The 24988-nt window shown below is 48.7% G+C and overlaps 1 protein-coding gene across 3 annotated transcripts in view; it reads right to left on the bottom strand.

Annotated features, from left to right (window-relative positions):
- Positions 1-24988, bottom strand: part of ATRN (attractin) — a 900609-nt gene that overhangs the window by 518058 nt on the left and 357563 nt on the right. For all 3 annotated transcript variants that reach the window (XM_085642692.1, XM_085642691.1, XM_085642693.1), the window contains exon 18: positions 23596-23829. In XM_085642692.1, coding sequence (XP_085498818.1) covers positions 23596-23829 — 234 coding nt within the window. The remainder of the gene's footprint in view (positions 1-23595; positions 23830-24988) is intronic.

The raw sequence follows: 24988 nt of genomic DNA, 5'->3' as shown, positions 1-24988 counted from the left end.
CTATTGGCCGGCTGACTTCCAGACCTGAAGTCTTGGACCATGTAGCTGTCAAAGTATCAGTGAGGGTACCAATAAATGGCAGCAAGGGCATAAACGTTAACCCTGGTAGGACAATTTCTGTTATGTTTGTTTTTTTGTCTCAGTGGAGTTCAGATCTAGCACATCAGCTGGTCTACGGATCACAGCTGCAAGCAAGTCACTTTCTTCCACTGTTCTTGGTTCTGCTCAGGGCATCTGTGAATGTGTTGTGGACTCCAGACCGATGTTTGGCCTTTAACAAAATATTGAGAGCTGTGAGACAATCCCAAAGCTCTTGGGCTTCTTGATGTAATGTGAGCGACGAGTACCTCTGTTTGTTGATATAATACACACTGGTTGTATTGCCAGTGGTTTCAGTTCCCACTCTGGTCAGCTGCCCTCGGATTTGCTGAGTGTCTATTGAAGTACTGAGATCTATCCTGTGGATTGTTAGCTAGACGCACAGCTGTGTATTTCTTGGGAAAGTGCACTCGATAGAGTACGTTCAAGTTTGTAATATAATGGATGCTAGCCATATATAGTTTGAACACACTAATATGGAACAGAGTGCTATTGGTGGAAGAAAAGCTTGCTGGGAGAGGAAGACTGTGCCACATTTCAAGCGGTTAATGTATAGTGTTGTGCATTGCAAACTATCACTGTTGAATTTGCTAGTCTTGAAGATGGTCGCCCTGGTTTTCTAGAGAGACATTTGCATGTCTAAGGACATGGGACAATAGGGGGAAGGAGATGAGGCCCTGTGATAAGCGAGAAGGAGACCAACACTAGCATTTCCATAATACTTATGGTGATGTTTAGGATGTGCTCATAAAATTTGTGTGCTTGTATCCATTATACGTGTAGCTCCTGTTACCATGGTCTTATCCTCAGACACGCAGTAGGTACTGGATTGATCGTGAAGGGTATCATGCCCAGCAACAAGATGTGAAGAAACAGGTCCTGTTTTGGAGTAATTAGCAGTGAAATTTCATAGTCTCAGCCAAGTGCAGGAGTGCGAGAGAGAAAGAGTGAGATCGTGAGAGTGACATCGTCGCGAGAGGGACATCGTCGCGAGAGGGACATCGTCGCGAGAGGGACATCGTCGCGAGAGGGACATCGTCGCGAGTGGGACATCGTCGCGAGTGGGACATCGTCGCGAGTGGGACATCGTCGCGAGTGGGACATCGTCGCGAGTGGGACATCGTCGCGAGTGTGAGATCGTCACGAGTGTGAGATCGTCGCGAGAGTGATCGTCGCGAGAGTGAGATCGGCGCGAGTGTGAGATCGGCGCGAGTGTGAGATCGTCGAGAGAGTGAGATCGTCGAGAGAGTGAGATCGTCGAGAGAGTGAGATCGTCGAGAGAGTGAGATCGTCGAGAGAGTGAGATCGTCGTGAGAGTGAGATCGTCGTGAGAGAGATCGTCGTGAGAGTGAGATCGTCGTGAGAGTGAGATCGTCGTGCGAGTGAGATCGTCGTGCGAGTGAGATCGTCGTGCGAGTGAGATCGTCGTGCGAGTGAGATCGTCGTGAGAGTGAGATCGTCGTGAGAGTGAGATCGTCGTGAGAGTGAGATCGTCGTGAGAGTGAGATCGTCGCGAGAGTGAGATCGTCGTGCGAGTGAGATCGTCGTGAGAGTGAGATCGTCGTGAGAGTGAGATCGTCGTGAGAGTGAGATCGTCGTGAGAGTGAGATCGTCGTGAGAGTGAGATCGTCGTGAGAGTGAGATCGTCGTGAGAGTGAGATCGTCGTGAGAGTGAGATCGTCGTGAGAGTGAGATCGTCGTGAGAGTGAGATCGTCGTGAGAGTGAGATCGTCGTGAGAGTGAGATCGTCGTGAGAGTGAGATCGTCGTGCGAGAGTGCGAGAGATGCTATAGATCTTGCAAGTCTTGAAACAGTGAATGACTTCTGAACATTGAGGGAAAGATCTTGATTCTTGAATCTTTGGTTACTTAGGATACGTTGGTCTGCATTGGAGCTTTTAGCAGCCAGTCCTCTATGGTTGGGAAATACCTACTGACCTTAATTTGTAGCTGGTAATGGTGGCAGGCATTTAGTGAGCATGTGGGGTGGTGATAAGAGGCCTAATGGGAGGACTCAGAATAGATAAGGGGTGTGGTATTTCTGTAAATTGGAGAGACTTCCAGTGTTTGGGACGTATGGGGATGTGGGCCTACACGTCCCGTAAGTTGAGATATGTGGCACAGCCTGCGCTGCTTAAAAAATAAAGGATGTGCGAGATTGGAACCATCTGAAGCATCTAGGATGGATCCACATTGCTTTTTTTCTTTTTTAAAGAAGCGGGAGTAGAAACCGAGAGTTGTACGGAAATATAGAACTCTGTGGACTGTTACTAGCACGATAAGGACTCCTTTGTTGAATAATTGTAGCCAAGGAGAAGAACATCCCGTTCGTTGATCGGTATGGGGTGAAAGTAAAGGGTAATACATAGGTGACCAACCCAATACCCATGTGATTGAAGTTATCTTCCCCCATAGGGAAGCAAGTAGGCAGGGTTCGCATCCACAAGATGAGGGGTGATTTGAGGTAGGCGGCACCTGACAGAGATAACTACTTGTGAGCCGTCTCCCAACTCTGATGGGGACTTGTTTAAAAGTGAGCCACCGCAAGCGACTGAAAATATATATTGTTGTTAGTAAGTGAGCCTATTTTGCGACTGAAAGGGAAGAAACTGTAGGGATCGCAGATACTCTTTCCTCATGGTTGAGAATGGTCAAGCTGATGCCCATAGAACAAAACAATCTTTGACGAAAAAGGTGCCCAGGGATGTGGCCGTTTCTGTTACCATGAGAACCAAACAGGGTTCGGTGAAGCTAGGTCCAGAATTCTGGAGTACAATTGAGGGTTAAAAGATGTTTCTTTAGGCCCTCCTTGCCATCAAGGCCGCCAATTCTGCCGGCTGACTAAACCTTGTCCGACTGTTGACCTGTGGCACGAGACCTGTACTTGCACACACGTTAGAACTATATTTATGGGTGATAGTGACCCAATTTAATAAAAAAAAGCAGCAACAAGGTAGTAGCAGACACTGGGGAAACCTTAAGCATATATAGACTAGGCGCCCACCCTTGCAACCAGGGATTGCGACTGGTGTAGGTGAATATTAAAGCGCCGTTGAGCCACTTGGTCACCATAGCCAGAATCTCTTCTTACCCAAGTGAAGAGGCCGGTGAAGACTCTGGCAACTTCTACTTATACACATCGGCGGAAATAACGCTGCCAGTTTGGCTGGGTTCCAGATTATTCTAACACTTATTTTCTTTTTCGAACACACTACAATATGGGAATAGCAAACAACAAGTTCCCTGTTTGATCTTAAGTGTTATCTAAGAAACAATATGTCCCTTTGACGTCAAACTCTAAGCAGTTTCGTTTTTTTGCTGTTTTTTTGTTTGCAGTTGTGAAGCGACTATGTAGGATCATCCTTTGGAGACCGCAAAATACCTGCTGGAGGCACTAACCAAGAAATTCCGAGCGGTGGGGTCTTGGGTGGGGAAACATCATGCTGTAGTGGCGCAATTGGCTTTTTAACATGTCTGATATTTCGATGCATAGACTTTGGAAAATAGATAATGCTCACAGAAGATGTTCTTGTGAAGGTTAGAGCACAAACCCTGTGGCATTTAGGACATTTCTGAAAACGTGGTTGCTTTGTATGGACTAGCTTCCTATCAGGTTGTATTGACTGCATCACATGTAGTGCCAAGACGCCTGTGGGTATTTTAGAACTCTACAGGAACAATTAACCTAACTTAACGTGACATGTCAGCCTGTTATAGTGTCCTTGTTTGCAATTATTTTCGTCTCTTTATATTTTTGGCCGTGAGAGAATATCTATAATAGGGACCGTGGGTGGCATAGAATTGAATATAGAATTTATAAGGAATTAAACAGGCAGTGTTTGAACCTCTTGACAGGAGATGATGATCCAAATAACCATAATATATACCAATTTAAAAAAAACTTTCCTCCTTAGCTTTCATCGACTGTACCGTTGATGACCGCCGTTGACGACGACTGGGACGACAGCAGCTGTCAGCTATCCCAACGGCAGGTATAGCAGATGGCGAGGGGCCACAGTCGTCGACGAGACAGCCACCAACGGCGCAGTACCCACGGGGCCACCGTCGACAGATTAATATACTGACAGCGATAAAGCCCTCGTCGCCATGTTATAGGCACTGAGGTGTAGTAGGCGTCATTGATGCCCAAGTTACTGTAACAGTTAACCTAGTCGACGATGGCAATGACGGCGACATGGTGGTTGTGGTCGAAGCAGCCTATGCTTAGCTAAAGGCTTTAAATCAACTGGCTTGAAGAGGACACAAAAGAACGAACTCCTAGTGTCAGCAAAGGAGTTGTGAACTAAGATATGTACGTTTTTGAGGAGAATCTATATATATATATATATATATATATATATATATATATATATTCTGTTTTTCCTTCTTGAACTGGCCTTTATAGACCCCAGATGAGTCTTTTCTAAGGACCTCCAGTGAGGCTTCTTGGTTTCCTTGCTCCGTTTGTGTGACTTTCTGAAGAGGCCAAATAAGTGTCACTGTCTTTTTAAGAGCAGCATTTAAATCTATAGGAGCAGACTTACTTCTTAGTTTAGGGCAACAGACAAGACTACAATCTTTGTGGGAATTATCTGTAATAAAGACATTCTCACACGACTGCCATAGGGTAAAGGAGCCTGTAGTACAGGTGTTTTAAGTAGGTTAGTAATAATAATGAAGATTTACAACAACAGAGGTAGATAACTGAGTAGAGCTCAGGGATACTCTGGTTGAAAATCTGAGGGACTCCGCCCCTCTTGGAAGTGTTCTAGAGGGTGCTAGCAGCTGATCGGTTATAGTTCAAGTTTGTTCCTTAAAACATTTTTTAAAAAGGAAATGGATAGGCTATTACACTGGGGGCCTAGGGCCATTCTAGCCTATGATAAGTTTTCATTACCACTTGATTATGTTCAGTACTTAAAATGCTTCAAGCATGGGAATCTATGAAAGATACCCCAATACTGGACAATGGCTAGTACCCAGTACCCATTTGTCTGTGGTGATGGAATCCCAGTCTGGGGAAAAAAGTTGGGTAGTCACTGTTTTGCAGTGGGTGTTGTTCTGCATGCAGAGACACCCCTGCCCTTCCCCAATTGTTACAGCCTCTAAAGGAACCTCTAAAAAAACATTTGCTGTAAGCGGACTGAGTTTGATTTTATTGGGAAGTGGAGGCATCCGTGGAGGTCAACTCATATGCCCCTCTGTAGCCTGGACGACGAAAGGAACCTCTAGGAGTGGCAGTTTGTAAAACCCCATCGCCTTAGCTATGCCAGTGTCTTGTTTCATTTTAGCAAGGGTGGAATCAACCTGCGGTCCAAAAAAGGGCTCTTTATCCAAAGTTAAGTTTAAGACTGCCTGCTGGACATCTGGTTTGAAACCAAAACACCTAAGCCATGCACATCTTAGAAGGACACTGGTATTAATACCTCTGGCTGCCGTATGTGCTGCATCAAGGGCACAGAGGATGGAGTTGTTGGTAATGGCCTGCCCCTCTGTGACAAGCTGTTGACCCTTTTTGTCTTCTTCCAGGAAATACTGCAAGAGTTCCTCCATCTCGTTTCAATGGGCTCTATTGTATTGGGCAAGAAGGGCCTGTGAGTTGACGGTGCGCCTATGATTAGCTGCTTGTGGTGACACCCTCTTGCCAGCTGCATCTATGCACTTGCTTTCTTTTTCAGGAGAGGGGTGGGGTATCCCCAGTAGCCTGACTGTATGCCTTTTTGGGTGTAGTTGTACCAATGGAGTCATGTGGTACTTGACTCCGATTAAACAAGGGGTTGGAAGGCGCCGCTTTATATTTTTTTGTCCACCCTAGGGGTGATGACCTGGGCATGCACTGGCTCTTTAAAAATGTCCTAGGCATGCCTCATCATGCCAGGAAGCATGGCCAAAAATTGAGTGTCTGTGTGTAGAAGTAAGGCTGTCAAATTGAAAGTCCTGCTCTAGGGATTCTTTATGAAGCTTCACATTACGAAAAGGCACTGCCCTAGAGATAACCTGCTGGAAGGAAGTGGCATCCTCAGGATGGAAGGGACGAGCTGGATAGAAGTCGGGATCTTTGAGGGTATCCCACGGGTCTAGATCACCTAATGGCCACCCCTAGCCCAACAATATTTGAATGTGGGGACCTTTGAGGTGAAACATCAAGTGGGCCGTGTGTTGGAGAGAGCGAGAAGGGGGTGGAGATGGAGGTGATGGTTGAGGAGGAGGCGTAGGAGGAGGATTGTAGGCAGGGCTGGTGGGTTTGTCTTTGCTTTCTTCGTGGGAGGAAGGGAAATGTTGCGTGCCCCTGAAACGTACATTTCCTTTTTGGAGGTGGAGAAGCAAGGATTCCACCAGTTCACTTCTGTATGTGAATTTTCCTCTGACGAATGTCCAATTTTTCTAGAATGGGCTCGACAGGAGATGTGGAGGCCGAAGATGCTTTGAGTCTTTCGGCTCTGAAGGTTTCGGTGCTGAGGTTTTCATTGTCCAAGTGGGATGCTTGGTCACCATCGGCGGGCAGCCGCCAGTTCCGTACGAAACATTGGCCCGGTATCATAGCATGTTCTCGGTCCGAAGAGGTCAATGCCGAAGGTTTGCATACATTTTCGGTGGCGGGGCATCCAAATCACCAGTTTTTTGGATCCAACCATGGTCTGGCGACCTCTACCGGGAGTGACGGAAATGTTTTGGCCGGCTTAAATGGTGGGGATGGGGACACAGTACTCAAGCCCTGACCAGATGCTAAGTCCTGTATTGACATGTGTAATCCAGGTTGGAGTCAGATCTTTCGTCGATTGAGAAAGCCTGCACTTCCTCAGCGATCAGATCATCTTGAGTTTGTTCTTCACCGAAAAGTTTGGGAGTGCTGTCTTTGGCTTTTTGAGACATTTTCAGGAGTCGAGCCAATCCCAAAGGGTTTTCTTAGACAAAGACACCTTACACGCGTTGCAGTCGGCAAGGTGTTGGTTAGTGTGGGGAAATTTGCGTGGCAATGCAAACAAAAACTGGAGGGTTTAAGTTCCATTTGAAGCGCATGTTCGATGGAGCCGGAGGCACGCAGAAAGGTATGACCCAGACGGGCAATGCCCCGAAGGGTGGTCGGTGGAAGCTAGAACTGAAAAATTCGAGAGTAGTGCAGAACTGAAAAAGCCCAAACAAAAACAATACAGTTGAGGACAGTAAAGGAACTGAGCAATCATACAGAAACAGTTGAAACACGGAGCAGAGGCACACACGTCCGAACCAGACGGCAGAGAGAAAACAATCTAATAATGGAGTTGATGCCCATGCACAATATCACCAAGAGGAGTCACCCGACCCAGTGACTCAAAAGACTTCTCTGAAGAAAAACAACTTGCACAACTCTGGACCCAACATTAGATGGCAGGAGTATGCAAAGAATGTCTATCGTCAGCCACACATCATGCCATCGGACATCTGGTTCAATAGTGGCCTCTTGCGTTTGACAATGTACTTTAGTCCTGGATCACCTTCATCTGCAGGAGGGCACATGCCGCCCAACTTAAGGGTCGTGACCGGAGGCAAGGCATCAAAACCACACCTCATGTAGGTCCCTGTCCCCCCATCTACTTTCTGCGGTCTCGGCACAGTTTGAAGCCCATAGTTTTTGGCTTGGGAACATTTTGAAGCACATCGTTTTTGGAGGGGACAACATTCCCAAGCACACTGTCTAATGAATTTGGAAATTATTGGAAAACTAAAGTTTTGAGCTGAGTTCTGGGATCTGCATCGGAAGGCACAAAATAGTAAGGAAATTACACCCATATGTAGCTCTGGTCTACCACAATCTGTAAAGGTACGTAGCAACAGGACACAACCTGCTGGCACACAGGAGTATTGCTGCTGAAATTCTCTGGATCTAGTCTAACGCCTGGGAATATTTTAAAGGTGAGGAATCTTCATTTAAGAAGTAATCACCAGAATATATGTTTACGCAGAGCACTGACATGCTCCTTAGAGCTAAGTCTCTACAATATCAAAAACAGGACGTGAAAGCGAGCATACCAAAGCCATCATTATCCTTTTTATGTACTTCCAATAAAATGAAGAGGCAGTACGAGTTTCACATTACTTATCTATTGCTTATTTCGTCCATTTGATATTTTAGAAGGAATATGCTACTTACCAGTATGCATCTGTTCTTGGCATGTAGAGCTGCAGATCTACACACTGTGCATAGATCGCCATCTGGTGTTGGGCCCGGATGTTGCAGTTGTTTTTCTCTTGGAAAGTCTTTGGAAGTCACGAGGTATGGGACTCCTCCTTTGGATCATATTGCGCATGGGCTTCAGCTCCATCCTCAGATTCTTTTTTGCCAGGAGGGAAATGATGGAGCTTTGTAAGAAACAGGAAAGATGCCCATGTGTGCTGTATCTAAATAAGATAATACTGGAACAGATAAAGGTTGCCGGGGAGGCGGGTGGGCGTGTGTAGATCTGCAGCTCTACATGCCAAGAACAGATGCATGCTGGTAAGTAGCATATTCCGTTCGAGGCATATGAGCTGCAGATTACACACTGTGCATAGATTATATAGCAGTACTTGCTCCTAGCGGCGACCACCAGTATCTGTTGCAGTTGTTTGAAACAATGTTTTGAGGACAGCCTGGCCAACACTAGCTTGTTGCTTAGTTTGCACATCTACACAATAGTGTTTAGTGAAAATGTGCGGTGTAGACCATGTAGCTGCTTTGCAGATATCATCTAAGGGGATGTTCCCTAAAAATGCCATGGAAGACCCTATCTTACGTGTAGAGTGGGCTTTAGGGGGAACAGATAGCGTTCGTTTTGCTTTGTGGTAGCAAATCTGTATGCATTTAACAATCCACCTAGCTATCCCAGATTTGGAGATGGGGTTGCCTTTGTGTGGTGGTGAGAAAGACACGAATAGTTGTTTGGTCTTACGAAAAGGTTGTGTTCTCTCGATGTAGTAGAGTAAAGCTCTTTTGACATCTAGGGTGTGTAGAGCTCTTTCTGCAATGGTTTGTGGCTGCGAGAAGAATACGGGCAGTTCCACAGATTGATTGAGGTGAAAGGGAGAAATGACTTTAGGAAGGAATTTCGGATTAGTGCGGAGAACAACTTCATTATGATGCATTTGCAGAAAGGGTTCTTGAATGGTGAGTGCTTGTATCTCACTGACCCTTCTGAGCGAAGTAATGGCTACAAGGAAGGAATATGCTACTTACCAGTATGCATCTGTTCTTGGCATGTAGAGCTGCAGAGTTGTACACTTAGCATAGATCGCCATCTGGTGATGGGCCTGGATGTTTGCAGTTTGTTTTTCTTCTTGGACAGTCTTTGGAAGTCACGAGTTTGGTGACTCCTCCTTCGGTCCGTACTGCGCATGGGCTTCGGCTCCATCCTCAGATTGTTTTTCGCCAACAGGGAAATGATGGAGCGTAGTAATAACAGTGAGAAACCCATGTGTTGTATCTAAATAAGATGTACTGGAACGGATACAGGTAGCCGGGGAGGCGGGTGGGCGTGTACAACTCTGCAGCTCTACATGCCAAGAACAGATGCATACTGGTAAGTAGCATATTCCGTTCGAGGCATATGAGCTGCAGATTGTACACTTAGCATAGATTATATAGCAGTACCCAACCTTAGCGGCGACCACCGGTATCCGTTGCAGCTGTTTGAAAAAGTGTCCTTAGTACAGCCTGGCCCACCCTAGCTTGCTGCTTGGAATGCACATCTACACAATAGTGTTTTGTGAAGGTGTGCGGTGTAGACCATGTGGCTGCTTTGCAGATGTCATCTAAGGGTATATTCCCTAGAAAAGCCATAGAAGCCCCTAACTTTCTTGTAGAGTGGGCTTTCGGAGGAACACATAATGTTCTCTTTGCCTTTTGATAGCAAATTTGTATGCATTTTACAATCCACCTAGCTATCCCTGATTTAGAAATGGGGTTGCCTTTATGTGGTGGAGAGAAGGAAACGAACAATTGTTTAGTCTTCCTGAAGGGTTGCGTTCTTTGTATGTAGTATAGCAACGCCCTTTTCACATCAAGTGTGTGTAAGGCCCTTTCTGCAACAGATTGGGGTTGCGAAAAGAAGACAGGTAATTCCACTGATTGATTGAGGTGGAAGGGGGAAATGACTTTGGGCAGAAACTTCGGATTTGTGCGAAGTATGACCTTGCTGTGATGCATTTGTATGTAGGGTTCCTGTATGGTGAACGCTTGTATTTCACCAACCCTTCTAAGGGAAGTGATAGCTACAAGGAAAGCTGTTTTCCAGGTGAGAAACTGTAGCTCACATTTGTGCATTGGTTCGAAGGGCGGACCCATTAGTCGTGTAAGAACTAAATTTAGATTCCATACAGGGGAAGGTGGTGCCCTGGGAGGAATTACTCTTTTAAGGCCTTCCATGAAGGTTTTAATAGCGGGCACTCTGAAGAGTGATAAATGCTGTCTGTTTTCTAGATAGGCAGCGATCGCTGCTAGGTGTAGGCGTATGGATGAATGTGCCAGGTTACACCTGTGCAGATGGAGCAGATAGCATATGATGTGCTGTATGGATGCATCTAGAGGGTTGATTGTATTGTTACGGCAGTAAATTACAAATCTTTTCCACTTTGCGGCATAGCATGCTCTAGTGGTAGGACGTCTGGCTTCCATGATGATGTTCATGCAATCAGAGGGAAGGTTAAGATATCCGAATTCTAGGATTTCAGGAGCCAGATCGCCAGGTTGAGCTGAGCTGGGTCCGGGTGCCTGATTTCTCCATGGTTCTGGGTTAGGAGGCATGGGGATAGATGCAGTTTTTGATGTGGTACCACTGACAGTTGTAGTAGCGTGGTGTACCACGGCTGCCTGGCCCACGTCGGAGCTACCAGAATGAGTGTGAGGGAGTGCTGTTGTAGCTTCCTGACCACTAATGGAATTAGTGGGAGAGGTGGAAAGGCGTATGCAAATCTGCCTGACCAGTTCATCCATATCGCATTGCCCTTGGACAATGGGTGTGGGTATCTGGCGGCGAAGCTTGGGCATTTTTTGTTTTCGTGGGTGGCGAAGAGGTCTATCTGAGGATGCCCCCACTGTTGGAAGAATGGGTGAAGAACTTGTGGATGCAGTTCCCATTCGTGTAGTTGTTGTGTTTGTCTGCTGAGCAGATCTGCCATGGTGTTTTGTACGCCTGGAACGTGCTGTGCCAGGAGAAAGATGTTTTGGGGAATTGCCCATCTCCATATGCTCTGGGCTAAGCGGGAGAGCTGGGGAGAGTGTGTCCCCCCCTGTTTTTGTATATAATACATCGCAGTCATATTGTCTGTGCGAATGAGGACTGCTTTGCCCGAAATCTGTGTTTGGAAAGATTTTAGGGCTAGAAAGATAGCCAAGAGCTCCAGGTGGTTGATGTGGAGCGATTTTTGCTGTGGCGTCCATAGACCTTGCATGGTGAGGTGTAGGAGGTGCGCTCCCCAGCCGGAGAGCGATGCGTCCGCTGTTAGAATCACCTGAGGAACCGGGTCCAGGAACGGCCGCCCTTTGGAAAGGTTTGTGGTGTTCCACCACTGCAGAGAGTGATGTGTGCGGCCGTCCACCAACACCAGATCCGTCAGCTGACCCTGGGCCTGGTTCCACTGTTGTGCTAGGCACTCTTGAAGTGGACGCATGTGGAGTCTTGCATGGGGCACTATGAAGATGCAAGACGCCATCATTCCTATGAGCTTCATAAACACTCTTGCTGGAAGAGAGTGTTGAGGAAGGAATGTTTTGCGTAAGGCTTGAATGCTTGTGATTCTGGCTGAGTTTGGATAGGCAATACCCTTGGAGGTGTCTATAGTGGCCCCGAGATATTGCTTTGTGTGAGATGGTATGAGGTGGGACTTTTGGTAGTTCACCGTGAAGCCTAGCTGGTGGAGCAGTTGGATGGTGCTGTTTGTATGTTGCACACATTGGTTGTAGGACGCGGCTTTTATCAGCCAGTCGTCCAGGTAAGGGAAGACGTGAATGTGTTGACGTCTGAGGTGTGCTGCTACCACTGCTAGGCATTTGGTAAACACCCGTGGTGCGGTGGTGACCCCGAAGGGGAGAACCGTGAATTGGTAATGTTGCCCGTCCACCACGAACCTGAGGTATTTCCTGTGAGAGGGGTGTATTGGAATGTGAAAGTATGCGTCTTTCAGATCCAAGGTTGTGAGAAAGTCTCCCTGGCAGAGGAGTGGGAGGACTTGCTGTAGGGTGACCATGTGAAAATGGTCTGAATGTATGTAGGCATTTAGAGGCCGGAGGTCGAGAATGGGTCTGAGGGTCCCGTCTTTCTTTGGTATTAAGAAATATAGGGAGTAGACCCCTAGATTTTGTTGATTGACGGGGACCTGCTCTATAGCGTGTTTTTGGAGGAGTGAGAGTACCTCTTGTTTGAGCAGTGTGGAATGTTCTTGAGACATTGGACGGTGCCTTGGTGGGATATTGGGTGGGGTAGATGTTAGTTCGAGACAGTACCCTGACCGAATGATTTGGGTCACCCATTTGTCCGATGTTATGGACTCCCATACGTGGATAAAGTTTTGTAGTCTGCCCCCGACCGGAGTGGAATGGTCTGGGGGGAGCGGAGGGGAGTCATTGTGCGGGGGGGGTGGCAGAACGGGTGTTGTTGGTTTTGCCCCTGCCCTTATTGTTGTTACCCCTGTAACCACCTCTCTGATTGCCCTTTGAAAAGGTATTTTGAGGAGGGGACTTGTAGGAGGTAGAGGCGTTATCGGTGGAGGAGCCTCTGCCTGTGCCACGAAAGGACGAGCGTCGAAAGGAACGTTTGGATGCTTGTGTTTGGAGTGCCCCCATAGACTTTGCTGTGTCTGTGTCTTTCTTCATCTTTTCGAGCGCTTCGTCTACCTTTGGCCCAAAGAGTGTTTCCTGGTCAAAGGGGTGATTGAGTATGGATGCCTGGACTTCAGGCTTGAACCCTGAGATCCTGAGCCAGGCGTGGCGGCGAAGCAGGACACTGGTATTTATGGCCCTAGAAGCAGTGTCGGCTGCATCGAGGGCACACTTAATGGAGGTGTTTGTAATTAGTTTACCCTCCTGTATCAGGTCATGAGCCTTGTGCTTGTATTTTTCTGGAAGGTGCTGCATAAGAGCCTCTAGTTCGTCATAGTGTGCTCTATCATATCGCGCAAGCAGTGCTTGTGTGTTTGCAATGCGCCACATGTTTGCAGCTTGGGAGGCGGTGCGTTTACCAGACGCGTCCAGAAGTTTAGATTCTTTGTCTGGCGGTGGGGCATCTCCTGAGGATTGGGAGTTAGCCCGCTTTCTAGCTGTGGAGACAACTAGGGAATCTAGGGGAGCAGGGCCCTTGATGTAAGCAGGGTCTGTGGGTGCCGCCTTATACTTCTTCTCTATTCTAGGGTTCAGTACTCTGGCTCTGACAGGGTCTTTGAACACCTCTGTAGCGTGCTTGGTGACACCCTTAAGCATGGGTAAAATGGAAGTGGATTTGTCTTGTATATCAAATGTATCCAGTAGGAAGTCTTCTTCTACTGGTTCACTGTGCATGTCCACCCCGTGGTAGTGTGCTGCTCTCTGCACTAAATGGTGAAACCCTAAGGAGTCCTCTGGAGGAGACGGTCTTGATGGGTATAGGTCGTCCTGAGGTACGTTGGGTATATCAGGGTTATTGTAATCCTCCCATGGATCTGGGGTCCCTGGTGGAGTGGGATCCATTGGGGCGTCCGCCGGGTAATTGTCCGGATCCCCATCATCCGGATCTGGGGATGGGGTCGGATCGTAGTGAGGTACAGGTGGCGGAGACCTGTGAGGTGGAGGCGGTGGAGGAGGTGGAGGGGGTAGGGGAGGCGGAGGTGGGGAGGGCACTCTGAGGGGAGAAGTAGCAGAGTCCTTCCTTTTGGGTGGAGGAGGAGGAGCCGGAGCATCAAGGCGTCTTTTCTTGGTAGTTAAAGTCAAAAGCCCAGTCTTTGGATCTTTGGACAAAGTCTTTTGTAAAGGGTCTGGTGTAAACAGAGCCAATGGTGTCGAGTCGTCTGTCGGCACCGGTGATTTCGGAACCGGGGGTTTCGATGGTCTGTGTGCGCCATGCTTTTTTGAGGTCTCCGGGTGTTTCGGCGTCGAATGATGTTTCGGCGTCGGAGCATCGGTGCCGACAGATTTATGTTTGTGTTTGGTCGGCACCGAGTGTCCAGGCTTCGGCACCGGTGGTTTCGGAGTCGAGCTGGATTTTGCAGTCTTCGGTGCCGGATGCTGTTTTTCGGCACCGGGTGTTGGCTGGCTCGATCCCGAGCTGCCATGAGACTTTGGGAGCTTCGACACCGGGCCCGAAGGTGGAGTGATCGAAGTTTTGGTTTTGGTTTTGCCCAGGCCGGCAGGCGAGGGAGTAACCTGAGTCTCTTTGGTTTTCGGCGTGGGGGTGGGAGGGGGCATATTACTCACGGCCCGCTGCGCTGGTGTAATGTCCTCCACGTCGGAGTCGTCGGCCTCGGAAGCGCTGACGACGTCTTCCTCCTGCTCGGTGTGTGTTTGCCCCGAAGCTTCGGCGTCGTCTCCGAAGATGTCCGGTGGAGCTGCAGAGGATGAGTGCGCCATGGTGCGTCGAGCTCTTCGATCTCGGATGGTCTTCTTCGATCGAAAAGACTTGCAGGCGGGGCAGTCTCTGGCCTCGTGTTCCGGAGAGAGGCAAAGGTTACACACCTGATGGAGGTAGGTGTGGGGAAATTTAGACCCACATTTTGGGCACTTTTTGAACGGAGTCCTTTCCATCGGCCGGGACCGGAGTCGCGGAGGGCCCGAAGGCCGGTGTCGATGTACGGGATGGAGAAAGTGCCGCTTCGAGAGATGAAGATGATGAAGGAACTCGAAGAATCGAGGATTTTCCGTCGAGGCTGGAACCGTAGAAGTTCGAAGCCAGAGCACGAAGTATCACATCCGAGCCCGATGGCGGAAAAAAACAATCTGAGGATGGAGCCGAAGCCCATGCGCAGTACGGACCGAAGGAGGAGTCACCAAACTCGTGACTTCCAAAGACTGTCCAAGAAGAAAAACAAACTGCAAACATCCGGGCCCAACACCAGATGGCGATCTATGCTAAGTGTACAATCTGCAGCTCATATGCCTCGAACAGATGTTTTGGGGAATTGCCCATCTCCATATGCTCTGGGCTAAGCGGGAGAGCTGGGGAGAGTGTGTCCCCCCCTGTTTTTGGATATAATACATCGCAGTCATATTGTCTGTGCGAATGAGGACTGCTTTGCCTGAAATCTGTTTTTGGAAAGATTTTAGGGCTAGAAAGATCGCCAAGAGCTCCAGATGGTTGATGTGGAGCGATTTTTGCTGTGGCGTCCATAGACCTTGCATGTTGAGGTGTAGGAGGTGCGCTCCCCAGCCGGGGAGCGATGCGTCCGCTGTTAGAATCACCTGAGGAACCGGGTCCAGGAACGGCCGCCCTTTGGAAAGGTTTGTGGTGTTCCACCACTGCAGAGAGTGATGTGTGCGGCCGTCCACCAACACCAGATCCGTCAGCTGACCCTGGGCCTGGTTCCACTGTTGTGCTAGGCACTCTTGAAGTGGACGCATGTGGAGTCTTGCATGGGGCACTATGAAGATGCAAGACGCCATCATTCCTATGAGCTTCATAAACACTCTTGCTGGAAGAGAGTGTTGAGGAAGGAATGTTTTGCGTAAGGCTTGAATGCTTGTGATTCTGGCTGAGTTTGGATAGGCAATACCCTTGGAGGTGTCTATAGTGGCCCCGAGATATTGCTTTGTGTGAGATGGTATGAGGTGGGACTTTTGGTAGTTCACCGTGAAGCCTAGCTGGTGGAGCAGTTGGATGGTGCTGTTTGTATGTTGCACACATTGGTCGTAGGACGCGGCTTTTATCAGCCAGTCGTCTAGGTAAGGGAAGACGTGAATATGTTGACGTCTGAGGTGTGCTGCTACTACTGCTAAGCATTTGGTAAACACCCGTGGTGCGGTGGTGACCCCGAAGGGGAGAACCGTGAATTGGTAATGTTGCCCGTCCACCACGAACCTGAGGTATTTCCTGTGAGAGGGGTGTATTGGAATGTGAAAGTATGCGTCTTTCAGATCCAAGGTTGTGAGAAAGTCTCCCTGGCAGAGGAGTGGGAGGACTTGCTGTAGGGTGACCATGTGAAAATGGTCTGAATGTATGTAGGCATTTAGAGGCCGGAGGTCGAGAATGGGTCTGAGGGTCCCGTCTTTCTTTGGTATTAAGAAATATAGGGAGTAGACCCCTAGATTTTGTTGATTGACGGGGACCTGCTCTATAGCGTGTTTTTGGAGGAGTGAGAGTACCTCTTGTTTGAGCAGTGTGGAATGTTCTTGAGACATTGGACGGTGCCTTGGTGGGATATTGGGTGGGGTAGATGTTAGTTCAAGACAGTACCCTGACCGAATGATTTGGGTCACCCATTTGTCCGATGTTATGGACTCCCATGTGTGGATAAAGTCTTGTAGTCTGCCCCCGACCGGAGTGTGATGATCTGGGGGGAGCGGAGGGGAGTCATTGTGTGGGTGGGGTGGCAGAACGGGTGTTGTTGGTTTTGCCCCTGCCCTTATTGTTGTTGCCTCTGTAACCGCCCCTTTGATTGCCCTTTGAAAAGGTATTTTGAGGAGGGGACTTGTAGGAGGTAGAGGCGTTATCGGTGGAGGAGCCTCTGCCTGTGCCACGAAAGGACGAGCGTCGAAAGGAACGTTTAGAGGCTTGTGTTTGGAGTGCCCCCATAGACTTTGCTGTGTCTGTGTCCTTTTTCATCTTTTCCAACGCTTCGTCTACCTTTGGCCCAAAGAGAGTTTGCTGGTCAAAGGGGTGATTGAGTATGGACGCCTGGACTTCAGGCTTGAACCCTGAGATCCTGAGCCAGGCATGGCGACGAAGCAGGACACTTGTATTTATGGCTCTAGAAGCAGTGTCGGCTGCATCGAGGGCACACTTAATGGAGGTGTTTGTAATTAGTTTACCCTCCTGTATCAGATCATGAGCCTTGCGCTTGTGTTTTTCTGGAAGGTGCTGCATAAGAGCCTCTAGTTCGTCATAGTGTGCTCTGTCATATCGCGCAAGCAGTGCTTGTGTGTTTGCAATGCGCCACATGTTTGCAGCTTGGGAGGCGGTGCGTTTACCAGACGCGTCCAGAAGTTTAGATTCCTTGTCTGGCGGTGGGGCTTCTCCTGAGGATTGGGAGTTAGCCCGCTTTCTAGCTGTGGAGACAACTAGGGAATTTAGGGGAGCAGGGCCCTTAATGTATGCAGGGTCTGTGGGTGCCGCTTTGTACTTCTCTATTCTAGGGTTAAGTACTCTGGCCCTGACAGGGTCTTTGAACACCTCTGTAGCGTGTTTGGTGACACCCTTAAGCATGGGTAAAATAGAAGTGGATTTGTCCTGTATGTCAAATGTGTCCAGTAGGAAGTCTTCTTCCACTGGTTCACTGTGCATGTCCACCCCATGGTAGTGTGCTGCTCTCTGCACTAAATGATGAAACCCTAAGGAGTCCTCTGGAGGAGACGGCCTGGATGGGTATAGGTCGTCCTGAGGAATATCGGGTACATCAGGGTTATTGTAATCCTCCCACGGGTCTGGGGTCCCTGGTGGAGTGGGATCCATTGGGACGTCCGCCGGGTAATTGTCCGGGTCCCCATCATCCGGATCTGGGGATGGGGCCGGATCGTAGTGAGGTGGAGGTGGCGGAGATCTGGGAGGGGGAGGGGGTGGAGGTGGTGGAGGAGGTAAGGGAGGCGGTAGTGGGGAGGGCACTCTGAGGGGAGAAGTAGCAGAGTCCTTCCTTTTGGGTGGTGGAGAAGGAGCCGGAGTATCAAGGCGTCTTTTCTTGATAATTAAAGTCAATAGTCCAGTCTTTGGATCTTTGGACAGAGTCTTTTGTAGAGGGTCTGGTGTAAACAGAGCCAGTGGCGTCGAATCGTCCGTCGGCACCGGTGATTTCGGAGCCGAGGGCTTCGATGGTTTGTGTGCGCCATGCTTTTTTGGGGCCTCCTGTTTTTTCGGCGTCGAAGGAGTTTTCGGCGTCGGAGCGTCGGTGCCGACAGATTTATGTTTGTGTTTGGTCGGCACCGAGAGTCCAGACTTCGGCACCGGTGGCTTCGGAGTCGAGCTGGATATTGCTTTCTTCGGTGCCGGATGCTGTTTTTCGGCACCGGGCGTCGGCTGGCTCGATCCCGAGCTGCCGTGAGACTTTGGGTGCTTCGACACCGAGCCCGAAGGTGGGGTGATCGAAGCTTTGGTCTTGGTTTTGCCCAGGCCGGCAGGCGAGGGAGTAACCTGAGTCTCTTTGGTTTTGGGCGCGGGGGTGGGAGGGGGCACAGTACTCACGGCCCGCTGCGCCGGTGTGATGTCCTCCACGTCGGAGTCGTCGGCTTCGGAAGCGCTGACGACGTCTTCTTCCTGCTCGGTGTGTGTTTGCCCCGAAGCTTCGGCGCCGTCTCCGAAGATGTCCGGTGGAGCTGCAGACGATGAGTGCGCCATGGTGCGTCGAGCTTTTCGATCCCGGATGGTTTTCTTCGATCGAAAAGACTTACAGGCGGGGCAGTCTCTGGCCTCGTGTTCTGGAGAGAGGCAAAGATTACACACCTGATGGAGGTCGGTGTGGGGAAATTTAGACCCACATTTTGGGCACTTTTTGAACGGAGTCCTTTCCATCGGCCGGGACCGGAGTCGAGGAGGGCCCGAAGGCCGGTGCCGATGTACGGGATGGAGAAAAGTGCCGCTTCGAGAGATGAAGAAACTCGAAGATACGAGGATTTTCCGTCGAGGCTGGAACCGTAGAAGTTCGAAGCCGGAGCACGAAGTATCACATCCGAGCCCGATGGCGGAAAAAAACAATCTGAGGATGGAGCCGAAGCCCATGCGCAGTACGGACCGAAGGAGGAGTCACCAAACTCGTGACTTCCAAAGACTGTCCAAGAAGAAAAACAAACTGCAAACATCCGGGCCCAACACCAGATGGCGATCTATGCTAAGTGTACAATCTGCAGTTTTCCATGTTAAAAATTGAAGCTCACATTTATGTAGAGGTTCAAATGGAGGCCCCATTAGTCTTGTGAGAACTATGTTTAGGTTCCACACAGGTGAGGGTGGCACTCGGGGGGAATTATTCTCTTAAGGCCTTCCATGAAGGCTTTAATGGCAGGTACTCTGAAGAGTGATAGATGCTGTCTATTTTATAGATACGCTGCTATGGCAGCAAGGTGTAGTCTAATAGACATGTAGGCTAGGTTGCATCTTTGTAGGTGTAGTAAGTAGCCTATAATGTGTTGGATAGACACATCTAAGGGATTGACGTTATTGTTGTGACAATAGATCACAAAACGTTTCCACTTGGCTGCGTAGCAAGCTCTAGTGGTAGGTCGTCTAGCTTCTCTAATGACGTTCATACAGTCAGGGGGAAGATTAAGGTAACCAAATTCTAGGATTTCAGGAGCCAGATCGCAAGGTTGAGCTGAGCTGGGTCTGGGTGTTTGATCTCTCCATAGTTCTGGGTTAAGAGGCGTGGAGAGAGGTGTAACTTTTGGTGCGGAACTAAGGAGAGTTCCAGCAATGTGGTGTACCCCGGTTGTCTGGCCCAAGTCGGAGCAACTAGGATGAGAGTTAGGGAATATTGCTGTAGTTTGCGCACCACTAATGGAATGAGTGGGAGAGGCGGAAAAGCGTACGCAAATCTGCCTGACCAGTTCATCCATATCGCATTGCCTTTGGACAATGGGTGTGGATATCTGGCGGCGAAGCTTGGGCATTTGGCGTTTGAGAGTGGCGAAGAGGTCTATATGTGGTTGCCCCCACATTTGAAAGAATGGTTGAAGAACTTGTGGATGAAGTTCCCACTCGTGGATCTGTTGCGTTTGACGGCTCAACAGATCTGCAATGGTGTTTGGGACATGTTGGGCTTGGAGAAAAATGTTTTGAGGTGTGCCGCCCTGTTTTTGGATGTAGTACATGGCTGTCATGTTGTCTGTGCGGACTAAGACAGCCTTGCCTGAGACGTGTGTTTGAAAGGCTTTTAGGGCTAGGAATATGGCCAGTAACTCCAGATGGTTGGTGTGGAGTAACTTTTGTTGAGGTGTCCACCTGCCCTGCATGGTGTGATGTAGTAGGTGAGCTCCCCAGCCGGAGAGCGATGCGTCCGCAGTTAGAACTATTTGAGGAACCGGCTCTAGGAACAGTCGTCCTTTGGAAAGGTTTTTGGTGGTCCACCATTGCAGAGAGCGATGGGCACGACCGTCTACCAACACCAGATCTGATAATTGACCGTGAGCCTGGTTCCACTGGCGTGCTAAGCACTCTTGGAGAGGACGCATCAGGAGTCTTGCATGAGGTACTATGAATATGCAAGAGGCCATCATCCCTATAAGTTGCAATAACACTCGGGCTGGAAGAGAGTGATGTGGTTGAAATTTGGCGCTTAGAGCCTGTATGCTTGCTATCCTGGTGGGACTGGGGTAGGCTAACGCTCTTGAGGTGTCTATGGTGGCACCGAGGTATTGTTGTACGTGGGACGGATGCAGATGGGACTTGGCGTAGTTTACTGTGAAGCCCAGGTCGTGAAGTAGTTGGATAGTGGCGTGGGTGTGTTGTACACACTGGTTGTATGAGCTGGCTTTTATGAGCCAGTCGTCTAAGTATGGGAAGACGTGGATGTGTTGTCTTCTCAGGTGTGCTGCCACTACCGCTAGGCACTTGTTAAACACTCGTGGTGCTGTGGTGACTCCGAATGGGAGTACTTAATTAGTAGTGCTGACAGTCCACTACGAATCTGAGAAACTTCCTGTGAGCGTTGTGAACGGGAATGTGGAAATAGGCGTCCTTGAGGTCTATGGTGGCAAGGAAGTCGTTCCGGGAGAGCAGAGGAAATACTTCTGGAGTGTGACCATGTGAAAGTGGTCTGAGTGTATGTATTGGTTTAGGGGTCTGAGGTCCAGAATGGGTCTGAGAGAGCCGTCCTTTTTTTTGGTATAAGAAAATATAGGCAGAAAACTCCTTGTTTTGTTGGTGGGTAGGAACTGGTTCTATTGCACTTTTTTGTAGGAGGGAGATCACCTCCTGCTTTAAAAGTGTCAAATATTCCAGTGACATCGGGCGCTGTTTGGGTGGAATGGTTGGGGGGGTAGATGTTAGTTCTAGACAGTAGCCTGATTGAATTATCTGTTGCACCCATCTGTCTGAGGTAATGGTAGCGCAGACAGGAAGGAAATTGTGGAGTCTGCCCCCGACTGGAGTGGAATAGTCTGGGGGGACTGGAGGGAAGTCACTGGGTGGGGGTGGAGGCAGAGCGGGATGTGTTAGTTTTGCCTCTGCCTTTGTTACCCCTGTAACTGCCTCTTTGGTAACCCCTAGTGAAGGATTGGGTAGGGGCCTTGTAGGAAGTGGAGGCGCTGTCGGAGGAGTAGCCTCTGGTGGTGCTTCTAAAGGAGGAACGGCGAAAGGAGCGCCTGGGAGCTTGCGACTGCAAGGCTCCCATAGATTTTGCCGTGTCTGTGTCCTTTTTCATTTTTTCGAGGGCTACGTCGACATTAGGGCCAAACAGGTGTTTCTCATCAAAGGGGTGGTTGAGGATGGAACTCTGAACCTCAGGTTTGAACCCTGAAATGCGTAGCCAGGCATGCCTACGCAGAAGGACGCTAGTATTTATTGCCCTGGAGGCGGTGTCAGCTACATCGAGGGCACAACGGATGGAGGTATTAGTGATAGTTTTACCCTCCTGAATTAGTTTGTTGGCCCTATGTTTATATTTGTCAGGGAGGTGTTGCATTATTTACTCCAGCTCATCATAATGTGCCCTGTCATATCTGGCTAAGAGCGCTTGGGTGTTAGCACTGCGCCATATGTTGGCCGCTTGGGACACTGTCCGCTTGCCAGAGGCGTCCAGGAGTTTAGACTACTTATCTGGCGGTGGAGCCTCACCTGATGCCTGGGAATTGGCACGTTTCCTCGCATTGGAGACTATCAGGGAGTCTAGTGGTGCGGGACCTCTAATGTAGGGTGGCTCTGTTGGGGCGGCCTTATATTTTTTCTCAATGCGAGGGTTGATGACCCTGGCCCTAACCGGGTCATTAAAGACCTCTGGTGCGTGCTTAATAACCCCCTTAAGCATGGGCAGAATTGAGGTGGACCTCTGTGCAGTGTCAAATGTATCTAAGAGGAAATCCTCCTTGACGGGGTCTGTGTGGAGATCAACCCCGTGGTAGTGGGTAGCCCTATGGAGTAGCTGGTTAAAGCCCATTGTGTCCTGGGGGGGGGTGGGGGTCAGGAAGGGTAAAGATCGTGGCGGTGGTGGTGGTGGCGGCGGTGGTGGTGGTGGTGGTGGAATCCTCAAAGGGGAGGTGGCAAAGTCTCTCCTTTTTGGTGGTGGAGCTGGTGCAGGCTTGTCCAGTGATCTTTTACTGGTGCTAAGCGTCAAATGCCCAGTCTTTGGATCCTTTACGAGGGTTTTTTGGTAAGGATCGGGTCGAAACAGTTACTCTGTAAGGGGCAGATTATTCGGTGCCAATGGTGTCGGAGCCGTGGGTTTTTTAGGACGTTGATTCAGCACTGGTTCTTGGTTTGGAACCGTGGGGTTTAGAAGTGTCTTGACTTCCTCGGTTCCGAGGTGGGTTTCGGCTTTGAGGTTTGGAAGTCGAGGCTTGTCTGTTTCTTGCTCGGCTCTGAGGATGTTATTGGTGCCGAGGAGCCTTCTTCGGTGTGCTGTTGTTGTTCCGGAACATACACGCCTTCTTCGAAGATGTCGTCGGGGATCGAAGTCGACAAGTGAGCCATAGTTCTCCTTGCTCGTCGGTCCCGGATCGTCTTCTTCGATCAGAAGGAGGCGCAAGCTGGACAGTCCCTTGCCTCGTGTTCTGGAGAGAGGCAGAGGTTGCACACCTCATGTAGATCTGTTTGGGGAAACTTCAACCCACATTGAGGACAATTTTTAAATGGTGCCCTTTCCATGAGCCAGGACAGGAGCCTAGGTAGGCCCGTAAACCTTAGTCAACGACCGGAATCGAAGACTTCGATTGTTGAGAGTCGCGTCGAGTGTGGAGAACGACGATCGAGACAATACCGTCGAAGGGGGAAGGATTGCGCGCCGAACAGGAAAACTGGAACCGTTCCGAACTGGAGCGCGAAGAACACATCCGAGCCACGATGGTGGAAAAAAACAAATCTGAGGATGGAGCCGAAGTACATGCGCAATATGATCCAAAGGAGGAGTCAGATACCTTGTGACTTCCAAAGACTTTCCAAGAGAAAAACAACTGCAACATCCGGCCCCCACACCAGATGGCGATCTATGCACAGTGTGTAATCTGCAGCACATATGCCTCGAACACAATGTTCCAAGTGCAAGACATTGAATACTTGACATTAATTTAGTTATTTACCAGTAATCTAGCCACATATAAAACAAGACAAATAATAGTTAAGAATCATTAAAAATAAATAAAAAAAGGCATTTTCCACAGTTTTCTGCTGAAATAGCAATCATAACACAAAATAACTTTCCGAAAGGATTTTTTGCAATTAAATACCTGGACATGCAATAAAAGACCAGTTGTATTTATTCTCGACAGGACACATGCTGATGTTGAGAACTGGTTCAATGTAGTTGTTTTGCGTTGGCAAGTTATTTGGAAATACCATTGGACCCTGGAATGAGCCTTCAATACACTGGCCTTTGCCTGTGTCACTTGGATCAGTACACCAGCCGCAGCCTGGCTGGTCTAAGCAATTTCCACAAGTACGGTAGCCAGTGCAATTTCCAGCTAAAAAGAAAAAAACGAGGCATTAAAATTATTGTGCTTCTGACAAGAAGTTATAAAGAAAATATATAAAATTGATAACGTTTATAATAAACATTCTTTCAATTCACTTAAAGTCGAATAAGAACCTTAAAGAAGAAAATGGAACTAGGTTTACACTCTATTACATAAATTATTTTAATTAGGTAGCTATGTAAAGCATTGCCCGTCGTCTAATAGCTACTTTAGAGCACATAGAATTCAGTTCTAGATGTGCAAGTGGTTTGATTCAGCCCGCAAATAAAAATACAATGTTGCTCCAAGTACAACTTTGATCTACTGATCTTTAAGCCTCATATTCTCTTCTGCCAACAGCAAAACTAGATTCCCAAAAGTCAATTAGACATGTTGAAAGACCCGTTACTCAGCGCACCTCAAATTTGAAGACCAAAACTATGCACGATGAGACAGATCCTCAAATAGCCATAGGTTATTCAAGACTACTAACAAATGAGCATTATAAAATAATGACGGTGCAGATAACCTTACACCAGATTTGCTACTGATACAACTAAAAGGAACCCTCAACGCTGTTCTGAGTTTCAAAGGCATCTCTGCCTGAATGCCACAGAGTTGGTCTCAGGAGTCTCCACAGTCATGGTTTTGCTCATTATGTTTCTGTAAGGAAAGGACCAGAGCCCAAGACATTCACTAGCCTCAGCTCTCCTAATCTTCTACCTATGCAAACTCACTATGCTGACTCTAATGACGGTGAAACATAAGCATCAGATTGCTCAGCAGACTTACAGTGTCCATTCCTCTACATGAACCTTTGTTAAAGCATCTCCCTCTCTAAAAGCTCACCTGTGCTACCAATGTGCCTTCATGCACCGGTACATTAAAGACTGGTGTACTAGACACCCTTCTCTACATCAGGACATTGCCGGTCAATGGAAAACATTCCATCCTTTGTCTAAGAGGGCATCCTCCATCAATGAAATGACTGCCCTCATAGTATCCAGCTATGTGTCTTGCCAGGTGGGTTTGGAGTTGTAGTGTGGTTGAAAGATTTCTTACACATATGTTTGGCGGACGTTAAGAGGAGGAGTCGGGGGTCATAGTCATTACTGCCCTGAATAGACACATTTTGGAGACTCTACAGTGTGGTCTATGTAAAGCACCT

Source organism: Triturus cristatus, chromosome 2_2 (assembly GCF_964204655.1).
Source record: "Triturus cristatus chromosome 2_2, aTriCri1.1, whole genome shotgun sequence".
In the NCBI taxonomy this organism is placed as follows: domain Eukaryota; kingdom Metazoa; phylum Chordata; class Amphibia; order Caudata; family Salamandridae; genus Triturus; species Triturus cristatus.
The sequence above is the reverse complement of the archived record's forward strand: the minus strand, read 5'-3'. Positions and strand labels throughout refer to the sequence as shown.